This window comes from Lissotriton helveticus, chromosome 5_1, assembly GCF_964261635.1.
Source record: "Lissotriton helveticus chromosome 5_1, aLisHel1.1, whole genome shotgun sequence".
In the NCBI taxonomy this organism is placed as follows: Eukaryota; Metazoa; Chordata; class Amphibia; order Caudata; family Salamandridae; genus Lissotriton; species Lissotriton helveticus.
Genome location: NC_136065.1, coordinates 301173662 through 301192194, shown reverse-complemented (window position 1 = coordinate 301192194; position 18533 = coordinate 301173662). Strand labels below are relative to the sequence as shown.

Here is an 18533-nt window from a genome sequence, read left to right as displayed (position 1 = left end):
CAAAAATGTGGGGGTGGAAGATCTACTTTAATAGATGCTTGTATCTTGTCCATGGAGGTGAAAGTGGCAACAAATTTGCCAAGCTCTTTGATAAAAGCCTCCCAAACACCCCTCCCTACGCCACCGTCCTGGCCACTGTCGTCGACAGGACCCCCAACCTGTGGTCGACTTTCAGCAAAAGCGAGCGGTGCCTCTCGGCATACAAGGCGCAGTTTGCATTCTCTAGGAATGTCACTGTGCGCTGAGCCCAGCTTGAGAGGGTCTCCGGGGAGATCGGAGTGCCAAAGGTCTTGGCCTCCACCGCCTGGTCAAGAATTTGGTGAGGGGGCCACTGACATCTAAGAGTTTGTTCTTTAATAGGAGGTGGCCGTATGGATATTCAACACTCGGTTGAGAGCCACCTTGCCTGGGAGAAAGGGAAAGGACATCCAACCCTAAGACACGCCTGGGCTTTTTTATCTAGTGGTTTCTGAAGTCGGCTCGCCACATAGTTGGCGACTTTGTCCGATAGGACCCATTCCGCCAGGCAGGGGTAAATGAGATCCTCTGGGTCGGGATCAGGGAAGGGCACAAAGGCCGAGAGGGGCCTGCTCCATCGGTTGGGTCCCCATCATTATCTTCTTCAGGACAGGGAGGGGAAAAGGCGGTTCATCAGGAGCACCAAAAGCGTCGTCCAAAGCAGCGGGTGCAGAGCGCAAAAGGAAAGCCTTTTTAAGCCACTCAAAATTGCCCAAGTCTACCCCCACGTCGCCCATTGCGCTTAGCTGCACGCTTAAGCATGAGGGTGCCCCAGTATAGGGTGGGTGTCATCCAGCAAATTTAGGGGGACCAGGTAGGCATAAGTCAATTCCATTAAGCAGCGTTCCAGGGGCACCATTGCGGATGCATCCAACAGGTGAATGGAGGGGTCTACCGCTTCGCAAAATTAATCATCCATGGGAAGGACCTGTAGGGACTCTTCCTCCATATACCAGTCTTCCATACCTTTGAGATGCCCTATATAGGGCTTGCAGGATAGAAAATACAAAGGAATAGCGTAAGGTGCAGTATCACAGCAGCGACGAACCTGCCAACAATATGGTCACAGGGAAAACCCTGCAAGAAAGTTGGGTGCAGCTCAGAGCTACAGATATCTCTCTTGGCCAGCATGAGGCTAATATGGCACTGGATAAGGCAGTCTTGATTTTGGTCATCCTGAGCACGAGATAGGGTCGATGTACTGGGGATGACTCGCCCAATGCTTCTGAGGGTCAATGAAACACCTGGGCCCAGCCAGCACCTGAAACAGTGCAGTATTCGCGTGAGTAAGCCCTGCTGCTTAAAATGTGATACTGACCCATTTCACGGGCGTCAAGCTGTTTCTAACTGTGATTTTACTGACCTGTGAAAACGGGCATCAGGGCTTCCAGGCGGTTCAGGGGAGACAGAGACTCACACAGTCCCACGGCTTCACTAATGCCACAAATGGAGCGATGATGTGTGTTCCTGTGGGCAACACAAAGACGGCGAGCAGCGGTAATATTGTTAATAGCAAATAATAGCTAAAAAACATGCCCCAAATATAAGAGGAATGTAAAGAGGTACTTGGCTGCTGGAAACAGGAAAGAGAGAGGAAAATATGTAGGGAATGTCTACCCATATTTGCGGAACGGAAGGCTGACTGGCTTAACTGTTGTAGTTTTTTTACTGCCTGATGGGAAAGTTAGTTTTTTGGACTGTTTGTTAAAGTCTGCTGGTTTGGAATAAAAGAAAGAAAGTAGAGCATAATCCTCGCCTCCGGTCGTGACATAGAATTACTGTGTGCACTAAAATCATCATCCTCTGATACATTTCGGCAGGTCAAACCTATCAATATTTTTGAGGGCAACATGCACCCCTTTTATAATACCAAACTGCGGAACAGGTGATAATTATCATACCGGATAAATTCAATAATTATTGAATCTGACACGGGGCACTCGTAATCGAGACTTAGTACAGATAAAAATGCATTTGTTTTATTCATGTCAATACTCCTCAAAGAAACCAAGTGGAGTCAGGCCAACTTTGTGACTGAGTCTTGATTGGTGACGGAGAGTTTTGGCTAGATATGAAATATCCACTCTTAACTGACAGCAAGAAAGTTATGCTTTAAAAAGCATTTAGTCTTTAAAAGCTTTGTTTAGAAACCATAAGAAATGGCACTGCCCATAACTCACTTCTATTATACATTGTTCCAACATTTCAGTGGACATTGAAATCACAGTCTTATCATCAAATGGTATCTCCAATAACTTGTGATCACTGTAAAGCTATGATCTGCACCGTAAAACATCCCTGCTGCAGGGGGAATGATTCCTGTGCCTGGCAATGAGGTCTGAAGATTATTGCTTAACTGCAGCAGTTGCAAGAGGTTTTGGGTCTTCAGAAAGCCAAAAAATTAAGAATATTTGTGAAGCTTCTAGAGAGAGAAACATTGCACGTTTTGTCTTGGTTGCCCCAGTGTTAGAGATCATAACAGAACATGAAAGTAACTGTAATACTTTCCTAAAACATAGAGTGGGCTCCAATCCAGCTCCACTAATCGAACCTCTTTCCAAGTGTTCAGAGGTTCAAAGTCTCCCGGTGGCTGCTGTATGTGGCGTGCAACCTATGGTCAACTCAAGGCACCTCACCTTCACAACCAAAGCAGTGCATTTTTGCAAAAAGTTCAACAATTCTTGCTTTTTGTGTGGTGTTTTTATTTCTCTTGCACGGACTTACCCATGTTAATCAATTCTTTGGTCATTGATGATCTACTCCCCATTAGTTGTCCTATGAAACTCCTGGGTACCGTCTTAAATGACTCCTTCTCAACTGTGGTGTTGGTGGTAGTCAACGGGTTCTCTGTGTAGAACTTTTCTATGACTTCATTAAGAAATTTATTGAGTGCAAGGTCCTCTAGTGCAGGACTTTGGAGTAGCAATGTTGGGGTTGGCAAAAGGTGTCTTCCTCATTGCATTTTCAGTAGCAACAGATTGTGGTCCAATAGGATTCTCCATAAATATTCTGTGTAATATATGGCTGAGGCTATGGAACCGGAAACCATGAATCGGTTGAGGTGGAAATGTAGGTTGTATACCAGAGTATAAAACAAATATTCCCTAAGAGTGCTGCGAGTCCATCTTCAGAGGTCCACCAACCCCCACTATAAAGCCATTTTGCAAAATTCTGTGCTACCTTCAAAGACTGTTTCTTCGTCAATGTCAGTTGGGATCTATCCAAATCTAAGATTACAACTTAACTGGTGTCCCCCCAACCACGATAGAAGCTAGGTGCCAGGCTAACCTGTCAGAAATAGTATAAATAAACTGAAGGTCGTAGGAGCTTGGGGCGTAAAGGCTGCTCAGCATCACGTTGAGGCCATCCAACCAAGCATTCTTAGCTAGATCTATGTGCATGTCTACCAAGGGCACCCCTGACCAAATCCCAATCAGGGTTTCCCCTTGCCCAAGCAAAGAAACATGTGGGGAACACATGACTCTGCCAGTGGCGTTGCTTCATATTTAGCCAGGTGTGTTTTCTGGAAGGTTACTAACATAGCCCTCTGAATCAAATAAGACATGAATCTTGTCCCTCTTAGTAAGAGTTCATCCCTCTTACATTACAGGTAAAGAACGTGTAGTCATTTAGGAATGTAGCAGGCCTGGGGGGCAAGCTTGACAATACAGAGTGGAGAGAGTACATAAGGGGCTTTCATATTATAGCCTTACAAGAAACATGGGCGCGAGACCGTGACTCCTGCCAACTGGAGGGCTATAAATGTTTCTTCAGGCCAGCCCAAGAAGCGAGATCTGGGAGGGCGAAAGGAGGGCTAGTGATATATGTCGACTTAGACCTAAAAGGCACTTGGTCACAACCAGTCTGGGTGTCTGACACCATACAAGCAGTGAAATTTCAGGGACACGGGCAGAGATTTTTAATCTTAAATTTTTACAACTCGGGCCCAATCGAGGGAAACTTCCCCACACTAATAGAGCTAGAGAGCATGTTAAATGAGGAAACAGACTTAAGGCAGGGGGGGCCCGAACCAATCGTACTGCTGATGGGGGATTTTAATTCTCGACAACAAAGGGAGAGATAGGGAAAAGAAGACACTCTCTCAGTCCCCAACCAATTATGCATAAACAAGAAAAGAGAGGTCAGATCAATCTCTGGTCAATCTTTCAGAGATCTCTAAAGACCACAAACAATGGAGTCAAATTAAGGTTAACACACCCGATTTGGGTGGTAAAGAAAGCCCTCACACACCGACCTAGTCAGTGTCATGCTTCATCATCGGGCCCCACCAAAGAGGCCGAGTGCCTCTTTGGTGTGCTACGACGCCAGAAAGACTGCGGAGCTGGTTGTGTGGGGAGGGCGTGCTCTAAATTACAGTGAAAATTTTAAAAGTGCCTTAAAAAAGGGTATCAAAAACAAATTTTAATGAGTGATCCCTAAGGCACAGAACAAAGAGTATTAAGTGTCTGGATTTAGTTGCCAAGGTTCAGGGTTGGTTAAATACAGAATATACTCAATCTTTAGTCAGTTGACTAAAGATTGAGTATATTCTGTATTTAACCAACCCTGAACCTTGGCAACTAAATCCAGACACTTAATACTCTTTGTTCTGTGCCTTAGGGATCACTCATTAAAATTTGTTTTTGATACCCTTTTTTAAGGCACTTTTAAAATTTTCACTGTAATTTAGAGCACGCCCTCCCCACACAACCAGCTCCGCAGTCTTTCTGGCGTCGTAGCACACCAAAGAGGCACTCGGCCTCTTTGGTGGGGCCCGATGATGAAGCATGACACTGACTAGGTCGGTGTGTGAGGGGGATTTTAATTGTCATCTGTGCCCAAAGTTATTACCTATTTCCCCTGATTGGTCTTCCTGCTCTGTTGAAAGTGGACCACACTTTGAACATAGCAGAGAGGGCACACTGATTATGAAGCTACTTGATAGCTTTGCCCTTACTCACACAATGGACCTGTTGCCACTGAAAGCAGGAGACACCCTCACTCCTACATTTAAAGGAAGAGGTTGTGCTTCCATAATAGACTTTGTAGTAATCTCTGCCTTTGCTAAAGCCCAGATTATTAAGGTAGGAACGGAATGGAGCCCCTTCAGCGACCACAACCCCCTAACTCTTGAAATAGAATATAACAATCTACCAGTGAAACATCAGGGGGGGGATATGGCAATCCGACCAACGGACCAAGGAAGGCGCATTAGATGGGCAATGATTAATCCACAAGACTTCTATAGCAGTCTAGTGGATAGAGGAAAAGAACATATAGAGATCTGCCTAGACTTTGCTAAAGAGGGTAGAGAAGTGGTCCTGGCATTTGAATCCTTAACTGGGATAGTTGAAGGATTATTAAAAACTAAGAGGCCTACTAAGGACCCGGCTACTCCAAGATGGTTTGATTCTAATTGCTCACGGGCACTCAGAGAATTAAAACAGAGCTTAAAGAAGTCCCCGAGAGACAAGAATGAGATAGCCCTCTGTAGACGCAATTATAAAGCACAGCTGAAGCAAAGAAAGAGTGCACTTCAAAAGGAAGTCTGGGCAGACCTTAGAGAAGCAGGAGAAAATAGAGATTATGCCCAATTCTGGAGAATCATAAATAGACCCTGTTACCAAGACTCCAGCTCCCCTGTAATCAGTACCAATATACTCCCCGAACAATGGACGAACCATTTAAAAAGTTTGTATAATCAACAGGAGATAGAAAACGGGGATGGAGTATGGGAGGGTCCCAGAGCAGTTGAGCTAGAATTCTCCTTGCCGGAAGTCTTAAAGGCAGTGCTAGGGCTGACGCGTAATAAGGCGCCAGGCCCGGATGGCACACCCCCAGACCTCCTTTTAAGTAACACTGATCTTTGGGCACCGATTATGACCAGAGTACTTAATGCAGCTATTAAAACTGGTCTCCCGAGATCTTGGTCAACTGCAGAGATTGTTCCTATATATAAGAAAGGCTGTAGGGATAATCCGCAGTGCTACAGACCAATCTCGCTGATTGATGTCTCAGCAAAACTCCTAGGTAGGGTAATACTAAACCGCCTCACAGAGTGGACTGAAGTACATAACATCATGGTAGAGACTCAGTATGGGTTTAGAACGGGCAAGTCAACTAGTGACCAATGTCTTAATTTGTACCTTTTGGCTGCTAAATACATTAAATCAGACACAGGAACCCTATATATGGGGTTCATGGACCTTGCAGCAGCATTTGATAATGTAAACAGAGCAAACCTCTGGGCGCTTATGTATAGATTGGGAATTGATCCAGATCTGATAAACATACTTCTGGAACTTCACTGGAACACCACTGCCAAGGTCCGCTATAGCTCGGGAGGGGTGAGTACTGATCCCTTCCCGTGCACTAGCGGGGTGAGGCAGGGTTGTATCCTGGCTCCATTTCTATTTTCCCTCTACATAAATGACCTGGAGAGTGCTCTGCTGACACTGGGAACGGACTGCCCACGAGTAGGATCGCGTCATATACCGGTACTTTTGTAAGCGGATGACGCGGTCCTGCTCGCACGAACAGCGGTGAGTCTGCAGCGGCTAATTAGTGGCTTTGTAGGGTTCATGGAGAATTTAGATCTCTCTGTAAATCTGACTAAGTCCTTTATCATGGTGGCAGGGAAAAAACCCCTCAAGAGATTTCCGTTCAAAATAGGAACCCATGTTTTGGACACTGTGAATACTTTTTCATACTTGTGGCTCTTGTTTGATGAAAATATTAGGTTTGCCCCATTACTGGAGGAAAGGTGCAGGAAACTTGTTTTAGCGAAGGGTGCCATTTTGAACTTTGCACGAAGGATGGGTCGTTGGTCCCATGAACAAGTAATGACACTGTACAGAGCGGTCAGTATTCCTAAAGCTACGTACGGGGCAGAGGTGTGGGGCTTTAGGGATGCACACCAGTTACAAACCGAGAAAGATAAATTCTTAAAGAAACTGTTAAAGCTTCCACAGAGCATCCCAGCAGCAGTCACACACAAGGAGCTTGGTACCCCGTACATCTCTGACCTGATCAGAATAAGACCAATTCTGACCTGGCTTCGAATTTGGCTAAATCCAAACGCTGAATTAACTAGACAGATTATCGAAGATTGTCTTCGGAGAGACAGATGGGTGCAAATCCCTTGGCTTAAATACATTAAAGAAACCTTAGAGTCTATTGACTACCAAATGTTACTTTCTGATCCCTCAAAGATTGAGAGCTCTAGCAAATTTCGTATTCAAAAGCAGTTATTGGATAAATACGATCAAAGCAGGAATCGACTTGACTCTAATAAATCATCTGTAGTAGCGCACTCTCTTGTGAGTAATGAAATGGGCATGGAACCGTATCTTTTTTTAATGCATAGTCAACAAGAGAGGTTTTTAATGTGTCGTTTTAGGCTCAATCGGTTACCACACATTTTAGCTTATCCGTCTGGTTTTACTCTAACAATTGAGCAGAAGGGTGGCTGCGACAATAGGTCTCCGCAGGACACCCTTCATTTTGTATTATTATGTTCTTTTTATAAAATCCCACGCAGAAGATTTCTTGTGGATATTTTAAAGGAGTCAAAAATCTTTCATGCTAAAACTGCTTTATTATTTTTGCAAAGAGCAACTGACATGCGTACTCTGTGTTCTATAATGAGTTTTTTTTTTAATTGCTGTCAAATTAAGAATTACTAGGGGTTGATGTAGGGCCTCTTGTGCCTCCCAGGTGGTTTCAATCACAGAATTTACCCACTTTGTCTGAAGGGTTGGCTAGTTCGTCTAGAACAGTGCTTTTGCACTGGGCCTCTGCCTGGTAGGGGCCATGAGGTTGAACCTTTCCTGAACCCAGTGTTCACCTGATCCCCTTTATGCATCATATCTGTGTTTTTGTTATTTCAGTGTCTGTTTCACTCCTCCCTCATCCCATCCCTCAACACTCTTGGGCAGTTGTGTTGGATGTATTGCCACCTACCAACACTGACTCCCCTCTTCTAAAATGGGCCTGAAAGGCTGTGTCTCAGATAGTGAAAGAGAGGAAAGTGGAGGCAAGATGTGTCACTCTCTAAATGCAGCTTGGTGATTCACTTGGGTTCCCATACCTATATATGTGTCGCCAGTGGCTTAATTCTAATTGATCACCTCACTATACTTGGTACAATCTTACAGGATTCTCTGTATTCTGGACAGGGGAGCGCTTCATCACACATCATCAATTGCCTCTATGGTGGGGTGAGCACTACGGAAGTCCCATCTAAAGTGAAGTTACATGTCCCAATATTTACATTTTTGGAGTCGACCAGTTCCTGCTTTTACCTTAGCCTTCAGTGATAGGAGATGTATGTTGCTGCTCCAGGACCCTGTTTGCACCCACGTCCGTAGCACTCTCTTGTTCCTCAGGTCTGCTGTTCTCTGGGCTCTCCTCTTAATAATGGGTTGATCACAGATGTGGGTCCTCAGTTTGCTGCACCTGCTGCAGACACCCATCTCTTCTGGTGTTGGATCGTAAAAGATTGCAGTCTCACTTCTAGGAGCAGTTGCTCCATGACGCCGGCCCGTAGATCCAGCTTTGGGCTCCAAGTCGTGTTGTGGTGCTTCTTGCGTGTTCTGCCCAGGCGACATCAGGCACCGGCCACCTCACCTTTTCTGCCGCCAAGTCACTGTACTCCCCATAACCCAGCCTGAGCGTTGCCTACCAGTGGCACAGGGTTGGTCTCAAGGGCTCAACACACTGCACTGTGCCCGCAAGCTTGTTTAAAGCTGTGATCCTTCCGCAGGACTCAGGGAGTCGCTGGAGCCAGTTCTTCCACGTTTTAGGTTTCAGGAGATGCCACATGGTCTGGTTCTGTCTGCAGATTATGGCTGCGTGATGACTTTGTGAATGCTCCTGGACCTCAAGCTCCTCTCTCCCCATTGCCCTTCTCTGATCTTGCTAGGTAGGAGCCGAGCGTAACACACCTCGGTCCATGAGCTGCTGTTTACAACCCCCATAAATGTGCTTCTTAGTGTATATTAACATTACTCTAGTACAAACACAGCTTCATTAGGTCACCAAACTGGATGCTGAATTCAAAAGCAACTTCTTAATGCCATTCATTCAAGAAGGTTTAACTTAAGCAGGTGCCACTGTTGGAACACAGAGCCATATAACATGATGCTTGACACATCTGCAGCAGAGCTGGAAGCAGGGTCTCTTACCGGCACTCCTCCAGATCTTGCAGCTGCTGCATTAGTCTGTCCAACTGCTCCTCCAAGTTTTGCTTCAGTTTACTGGTCTCAGTCTTTCCTCGGGAAGTCATTTTTCAAATCTAAAATTAAATTTAAAAAATAATTTAAATCCTTCTATGACAAAACAATTTTATATTAGACAAACTGCCTCAAAGTTTTTCATGTTTGGCATGATCTAAGAATTTGCATCAAGAAACGGATTTTTTTTTTGCTGGGTAGGAGACTCAGAGGCCCTATGTAGCGCAGAGTAGTGAAGTCCAACTCTGAAAATACAGTGTGTTATCAATACTACAGGTTTAACAATTTTAGGTATGACTTAACGGGCTAATCATAGCCTGAATTAGCACAACACAGATTCAGTATGGCTTAGTGGGTAGAGCATCTGAGTTGATACTGCGGTTTTAGAACAAACTTTACAGGTTTGTGAAAGACTAATTTTCTTTCCACACTCCTGAATTTACACATCTACAATAACGAACAACTCTAGGGATGGTATACTTAAAGTCAATTTGTACTTATACTCACTTTTAATATGCAGTAATAATGAAAACATCAGGAACAGAGTTAGGAGGTTGGCTGGGTTATTACAAACCCAGCTAAAATACAGAAGAAAGCAGCTACGATAAGGGTTTACCTTACGAAATATTACAATGTACAGAGCTCTGTTGCTCTCCAGGTTACCAATACACCCTTAAATAGTTGCTAAACCTTCATCTAAGTTCCTATGTAGATTCCACAGTGAAATAAGCGAAGGCACTTTTCAGCTATTTACATCGGACCGCAAAACATCAGGACTGGTTAGCCTAATTTGGGAATCTCAGCACTATGTGCAATATTCTGAGGCACACTCCTTATCTTACCAGAGTACATAATGCATCCTATGGGAAACGCCTTCATGCACTTCAACTACAAATGAATATGCTGCTGACCGAAAAATATCCAGATGCATTAACCCAACTGCAAGCAAAATAAATGTACAATGTCACAATAGTCAAAGAATTAACGACTGAATAAAGTATTTGACTCAATAGGTGAGTTCTGTGAAAGCCACTGAAACTATTGGTAAGTAGGTAAGTCCAACTGTCTGATGAGAGTCCCAAATATTGGATGCCTTGTTTGAGATGGGGTGGCCAGCTACAAGCGCTGAATGTTAGTTTGCGGACTAAAGAATCAGATTATTTAGGACCTGGGGACCAGCGAAGCAAGTGAAAGGATGATCAGAGCTGGAAATTGATATGGTGTTTAAATGTGAGCTGCTTACATCATGTTTGAAAACCAGGTCTAGTAAATGGTGCATTCGATGAGCAGAATAACAGAGATGAGTAATGCAGGTGTCCATATGATAGGACTCAAGAGTAGAGGATAAACCACCACTAACTTAAATGTAAGATGTTCAAATCACTGTAATAAGGGTCTGGTGTCCTAAGATCAAAATGTTATTAACAGGAGATGGCAGTTTAAGAAATGATGGGTGTTTGCTGCTGATAGAACATGGCCTAACTGAAGGAACAGCGCTGATTAGCATAAAATACTAATTATCATTATATAGGGGTCAATTCTGTGCAACTGAAGACAAATCTCAACAGACAAACAACTCTAGCCATGCTAGAATACCCCATGGACAAGAAGTCTACAAAGATAGTTCGGGATTAGCATGATATAATTGCCAAGTTGGCATTTACTGTGATGTGCTCAAGTGATCACTTCAGAGGTTTTTAGGATGTGAGGGGGCATGAACTGATGAGCAATCATTATGATTCTGAATTCCTATCTTTTAGAAGTTATCATATGAAACTTGGAGGGTCAGGCTGTTTATAATACCAAGCTGTCAGTTAGCAAGCCAGGTTTAGGTTATGTTAAAGAAATGAAGGCAATTGGTTTTTCACAATTCTATGATACACATGCCTTGCTGGCTGGGGTTCTAGCACTGAAGTAAATGAGGAATTCAGGATTTGTGGAAGAAAAAAATGTGTCTAGCAATAAATCATGATTGAATCGAGTAGACTAAAACATTAGAAGTACAGCTTGAAAACTGCTAACATGCATCAGATGGGGGTTACAAAAAATGTGTTTCAGTTACCTGAAACTTAACGTGCCAGTGAAAGAGACAAATTATATTTATAAATGACCTCAACACACTCACTCAAGCAAGAAAGAAAGTTTCAGGAAAGAAGAAACCAACTCCTCGTCGAGGGTGGCTCACCCTCACGCTGCTACCTGGCAAGCAGAACGTAGTGTATAATAACAAGTCATTTTATCTGCACTCCGGCCAAGGCACTAGTTCCTTATAAATTACATTAAAAGAGGAAAACGGAGTCGTTGACACAATGTGATGCAGAGAATGTGATTATAAGCCATGCTGTTTGAGGACCTCGCATTAATCCCTTCATTGGGCCATGAGTTCATATTGAAAGTTTGAAGGCTTTCATGCCCATCCCATGTTGCTTCCTCATTAGCCCCCTTCATCCCTCATTGAAAACCTCCCTTTTCGCCTTTATACGAATTACCTCTTCCCTATTTTTTTGTTGTTCAAGATTTTTTATTTTATATCACAACAAATTACAGCGGATGAATTGATGTCATGTGCATTTATAAATAAGCCCAGGTCCCACATTATACACTGTTCCGCATTGAACACATACTTATATTTTAGTGCAGCAGATAGAACACAACAGTAGAATACACACAACATTCACATAATACTTCATAGACTTTTATAGAGTAGAATTCAATGTTGTTTACAGTTTGTAACAAATTAGTCCAAAGTGGCCCTGAAAAGCCTTTTGAGCGGGCTGCAAGGTGCATGTCAGCACCACAGGGTTTTGCGTGATCGCTGCAATGAATCACATCTTTTTATCAGTTGTGGGTGCTTTCTTCTGGATCTAGACCATAGCCAAATACCTCTTCGCTAGTACCAATGCATGGACCCGAAGTGAGGGAGACGATTTAGGTAGGTCTGTTGTGGCTCCCAATACACTAAGTATTGGCGAGGGCGACAAATGGATCCTTATAATGATCACTTGTACAAAGATTTCAGACCAGTGCGTTAATACTTTGGGGGCTTGATATATATCTTTTTTTACTAGCCCACTCCCCTTACATTTCGCAGTATCATTAAGAGCAAATTTGGCCATTATGAATGGGGTGTAGTAGGGGGGGCGTGGCTTGCTAGTTAAGCGCATGGATGTGCGCCGCTAGAGCTCCGGCGCCGATCGGGGCACAATCCTGCCATAATTACCCTGGGGACATTTGAGAAAGCTACCAAACGGACCGGAGGTGAGCACATATCCCCTACCTCCCTTTCGGTGGGTGAAAGTACGGAGAAACGGCCCGTAGGGCGGAGGCTGCGGCGTTGAGGCCCACGACGGAGGTGGGCCCTGAGAAGCCGGGACCCACAGTGAATAGCGTGGCCACCTGAGCTGAGTCTCCTACCACCGGAAGTGCCAGGGTCCCCGGTTGTGTTCGCGCGGAGATCCGGGAGTGCCCGGGGCGTCACTTTGGTACACCAGAGGACCCCCGGGGGTGTCGGAGCGCAGAGAGGAGGCGCGAGACGGGCGCTGCTGCAGGTACGGCTGAGCCACGGGGCGCCTGGGAGGCCCCAACAAAGTGAGGGAGACTGCCGTGTGGAGCCGCGTTACCTGAGCGGGGGGGAGAGGGCGCCCCCCCTCGGTGCGCTTGCCCCCCTGGACCTGGGTCCACTCTGACCCCCCCTGCACTGGGGGACCACCGGAGGCGCTACACGGAGGAGAGCGGAGATCTGGTTGTGGACTTGTCACGCGGGCCTGGGAGGCTCGGCTCGCCCCCTGAGGAGAGGGGACCGCGCACTGGAGGAAAGTGGACGCCGCCTAGCGCGGACGGTGGTAGACACTAGTGGCGATCTCAGCCTGGGGGCCCCCCCTTCCCCCCACCCCATCCATCCTCGTGGGCGGTTTGCTGACAGCGGAGCACAGGGACTGCGCAGCCTGGCGGGGGACCGCGTGGGGGGCCATGACGAATCCTTCATCCGGTGAGAGCCTGACCCGAGGATCCCCAGCTGGATTAACTCCTTATGTGGTGCTGCTGAGGCGGAACTTGTCCGGGCAGTTGGACACAGCCAATTAAGCGGGGCCAGCTGCGATAGACTCCACATAATACTATACTTCGGGGTCGACGCTCAGTGCACTAATGGTCCGTAAGGGGGCGAAACTACCGGAGAACTCTGGGGGACAGCCGACGGCCACCACAATGCCACCAGTAGCAGACGAAGGGGCGCCGCCACAGCTTGGGACGGAAGGACCCCACATGGATAAATTGGACATTATCCTGAAGGAAATCAGGGACTCCAGAGCGGTGTTGGAGCAACAGATGGACGACGAACCTATCCCTCCTACGGGCGGACCATGGCAAACTGGCGGACAAGGTCAAGGAACAGGGCGTATCCATCGTCGAGATCATGCCAACGGTGGCGGAACACACGTCCTCCATAAGTCAACTGCAGACCCAGATGGCTACTCTTCTGGACCGGGTGGAGGACGCGGAGGGGCGTAACCGCCGTAACAACATCCGCGTCATAGGCCTTCCGGAGCGCTGTGAGGGCCCCCGGGCGGCGGACTTCATGGAATAGTGGTTCCGAGAATACATAGCGGAGGAAGGACTCTACCCCCACTTCTGCGTGGAAAGGGCACACAGGATCCCGACGGGCAGGCCAGACCCCGGACGACCCCCACGCCCGCTGATAGTGAGGATTCTGAACTACCGAGATAGGGACATCCTGCTGCAGAAGGCCCGTGAAAAGTCCCTTATCCAATATGAGAACCACAAGATCTCCCTATACCCGGACTATACCAACATGGTCCAAAAGCGCCAATCCTCCTTCCTGGACGTGAAGAAAAAACTGCAATCCGCTAATCTCAAGTATGCCCTGCTCTTCCCGGCCCGCCTGAAAATCATGCACGACAGGAAAACACACTTTTTCGAGAGCCCCGCCGACGCTGAGGAATGGTTAGAGGTGATGGGCATCGATGGCAGCCGGGGACCCTCGCAGACGTCGGATGCTGAACAATCGAGACGGTCTCGCGACGGGGGCGGAGCAGAGGCCCCCAAGCCACGACGGAATGGAAGGAGCCGGGGCCCGTCAAAGACATAACAGAAGGAGAAGCAACGGGACGCCTTGGAGGTAGCGGGGTCGTTTCGGGAAGACTCCCAGAAGATACTAACAGATTCAGAGGACAGCACGGTTCACTCGGACTCGGACCTCAGTGTATTGCTGTTCCCTAATGTCATGCCTGGCACGGCGGACGACCTGATGGACAATTGCGGTGGAGATGGCCAGACTGGCGGCAGCTGAGGAGCCCGAGAACCGTATTGGATTTCCTGCTTACCCTGATTGACTATTGTATGACTGCTGTGGATTACTTTGTGGAGGGAGGCAGGGGGTAACACACGTGGGGACCACAGCCTACTATGGTACTTATCCTAATGTTTTGTCCTTTTGGAGTGGTTGAAACACAGGTAGTGGGTAGCTGACACACGGGTGACTTACATATTCGTTTTTCCCCTTTACTTATTGGTAACGTGGCCCCATGACGCCAGCCGTAGAGCCAGCGGCGCTCGCTGAGTAGCAGGTACAGAGCATGATGGCGCTCGACCACCCCCCCCCATGGCGAACGCACAGGATTTCTAATCCTTTTCTATTTTGTTACATTGTTGGGCACAGCCTGGTTTTTGAGCTGCGCCGTTAGTGTTCTTTTTAGATTTGTGGGAGGGGGAGGGTAGTCTCCGGGTGGCAATCATGTGGGGTACGAACAGGTGGGCGGGTGCGGGTGCTTGTCAGGTACAAATGTGACCATGGCTGAGGTAGTGGGGAAATATAACATTACGACCTGGAATGTGAGAGGGCTGGGGTCGGTCCAGAAGCGACACAGGATACACGCATTCCTACTGCGTCACCACACGCAGATCGTGTTCCTCCAAGAATCCCATCGCAAGGCTTCTGAAGCCGGCAAAATGAGGAAGAAATGGAGGGGTGTGATTCTGTCCACAACGTACTCAGCATTCTCTAGGGGGGCGACAATCTGGATCAGACACGACACACCCTTTCTCGAAGCGGATAGGAGAGTGGATGATCAGGGGCGGTATGTCTTAGTGAGGGGCACACTAGATAACTCTCCAGTAGTGCTTGGATGTGTGTATGCACCGAATTACGAGCAAGAATTTTTTTTGCAGAAAGTGAGTCTGGCGTTGGCAGACTGGACGGATGTTCCCTGGATATTGGGCGGGGACTGGAATATGGTCATGGATGTTGATAAAGACAGGTTACACCCCCCTTGCAAATGGCGGGGGTCTCCAAATTGACGGAAGTGTTCTGCACATGGGCGATTGGATGGGGCTTGAGGGATGTCTGGAGGGCATCTTACCTAGAGAGTAGAGAATATTCCCATTACTCATACACACATGCGCTCCACACCAGGATCGACAGGTTTCTATGCTCTGAGGGCCTGATAGCTAGAACCGACAGTCCCGAATACCTCGCAAAAACCTTCTCTAACCATAGACCCCTGACGTTCGCCCTTCGTTGGGGCAGAGTTCCGACCCCGGTCCCCACCTGGCGGCTAGATCCGCTCCTCTTGGAGGATGGGCCTTTCCGTGCGTCCATAGCTGAGACGCTGGATAAATATTTTTTAGAGAACTGGGACACTGCCTCCTCGAACCTGGTGGTCTGGGACGCCATGAAGGCGGTGATTCGGGGTGCATCGATTGGACAGTTAGTGGGGGCCCGGCAGGAAACCTATCGGAAGCTTCAGGATATAGAAGACAGACTGAAGGTCTTGCAAAATGAGGCGGGGATAGACCCTGCTAAACGTGATGCTCTGCGGCTGATGAATATAGAGCATGCTGACACACTCGAAACACTGCGAGTCATAGACCATAAGGAATATCTGCGCCGACAGCACGCCGAGGCAGATAGATCGGGAGCACTACTGGCTCGCCTGGTGCGGGAACATCCAGACATCCCGGTAATAACTAGGATACGGGCACGAGACGGGAGGATAGTAGGTACACAAACGGACATTAACCAAGCATTTTATGACCACCTGGCTGCCTTATATGCTCAGCCGGAAGTAGTCGGTGCTGACCAGATCACAGCCTTTCTGACCGACCTCCCCTTCCCTGTTCTGCCAGCAGATGCCCAGAGGGACCTCGGAGGCCCCATAACGCGACACGAAATCCAGACGGCTATCAAGTCGCTGAACCGCAACAAGACGCCAGGCATGGATGGCCTCCCGGTGGAGTTCTATGCGACGTACTCGGACACCCTGGTGCCGGTACTGGAGAGAATTTACCGAGAGGCGCTGATGGAGGGCCATCTGCCTGAAACCACGATGCAGGCATTGGTGGTCTCCCTGCCGAAACCCGGGAGGGACGACTTGGCAAACTATAGACCATTGTCCATGTTAGCAACGGAATATAACATTCTTAGTAAGGTAATAGCCCAACGACTACAACAACACTTCCCAACGCTGGTTCACAGGGACCAATGCGGGTTCCTGCCGGGCAGAAGCACCTCTATAAATATACGTAGGTTGCACGCCCTTATGGCATCTGCCAACCCTGAACTCCCTAGGGCGGGCTGCATTGCCTTGGACCTTCGCCAGGCCTTCGACTCTCTAGCCTGGCCGTTTATGTTCTCGACTCTGGAGAGGTTCGGAATTCCAGCCTCCCTCATAGCATGGATTAGATTGCTCTATACCCGCCCCACAGCCAGGGCACGAACTGGACGACATATTTCGGGAACATACGCAATCCATCGTGGCACGCAGCAGGGATGCCCGCTGTCGCCGCTGTTATTCGTGCTGGCTCTGGAACCCCTGGCCATAGCCCTAAGAGCTACGATGGAACACAGGGGGATACTAAGTGGTGGCACTCTGCACCTTCTGTCCATTTACGCAGATGGCATCATGTTGTTCCTAAGGGACTTGGAGGCTGATCACGGCCTAGTGTATGGCATCTTTGAGAAATTTCCTGTTATATCGGGCCTCACTATTAACCCTGAGAAGTCCACTGGCTTCTTTTTTAGAGCTACCCCAGATCCCGGGGTACTGAGGTTTGGCGCTGCAGTCCTTCCGATCGCACCGGACACATTTAAGTACCTGGGGGTACAGGTTTACCGTCACCAGGAGGATCAGATAGAGGGAAATGTCAAGAAGGCCGTGGCAAAGCTTCGGGCCTCCGTAGGGTTCTGGACGACGTTACCCTTATCTGTGGCGGGCAGAATTGCACTCTCCAAGATGGTGATGCTCCCTAGACTATTATATTTCTTGGTGAATATTCCAGTGTTTTTACCGCAATCCATCTTTGACGCCCTTAACTCTCTGCTAACCACTCAGACTGACGGATAGAGCGCTGAGACCGTGGTCTGATTCGGGTGTGGAAGTGATGGGTGACTTGTTTAGTGATGACCATCTTCTTACACATGACGACTTCCTACAGGTCACAGGAGCTCCCCCCAGAATGTACTTACTGCACGCCACAGTCACACACTATGTACAGCACAGTTGGGCGCCTCAACTCCTTCAGCCCCCACAACATCAACTGGTACACTTAATGTATCTAATGGGTTTGGGAGGACACTTGGTACGCTGGTTGTATGTGGGAGTTAGGGTCCATGCTGCGGTATCACTCGTCACCCTTCGGAACACTTGGGCTCAAGATCTGAACCGAGATATCTCGGATATGGAGTGGACCACAATGCTGGAGCACCCCAGGCGAGTCTCCCGTAATGTCCGGTTCCGATTTATCCAAGGGATGATCTTGCATAGAGCATACCTGACCCCTACTCGCATACATAAAATGTTCCCCAACTCCCCCCATACCTGCCCACGTTGTGACGGGGACGAGGCCGGGCTCATTCAAATGCTATGGTCGTGTCCTCGACTCCGTGGTTACTGGACGGAAGTGTGCCGGACGGAAGTGTGCCGGACACTGAGGGCGGCCACGACCCTCCCGGTGCCGGAGGAGGCACAATGCTGCCTCTTGGGGTTGCGCAGAAGGCCGAAAGAACTGAAGGCTCAGCTGAAATTATTGTATATGGCACTGCTGCTTGCACTTAGAACGCTCACCATGAGGTGGAAGTCGCGCAGGCCGCCCGCTGCACACCTCTGGCACTCAGAAGTACTTAAGTGGGGACGGGTGGAGGGGACAATACTCAGGAGGGAAGAAGCAAGAGGCCTTAGGAAGTTCCCTATCTCTTTGGAGTGGGAGGCTATGCTTATCACAATGGAGGGGGAAGATCAAACACAACTGGGGAACACTGAACAGGAG

At 47.9% G+C, this 18533-nt stretch overlaps 1 protein-coding gene across 3 annotated transcripts in view; it reads right to left on the bottom strand.

The window, feature by feature from the left end:
- LZIC (leucine zipper and CTNNBIP1 domain containing) overlaps positions 1–18533 on the bottom strand; it is a 104373-nt gene that overhangs the window by 59482 nt on the left and 26358 nt on the right. For all 3 annotated transcript variants that reach the window (XM_078642280.1, XM_078642281.1, XM_078642282.1), the window contains exon 2: positions 9204–9313. In XM_078642280.1, the coding sequence (XP_078498406.1) occupies positions 9204–9304 (101 nt within the window). In that variant the 5' untranslated portion in view covers positions 9305–9313. The remainder of the gene's footprint in view (positions 1–9203; positions 9314–18533) is intronic.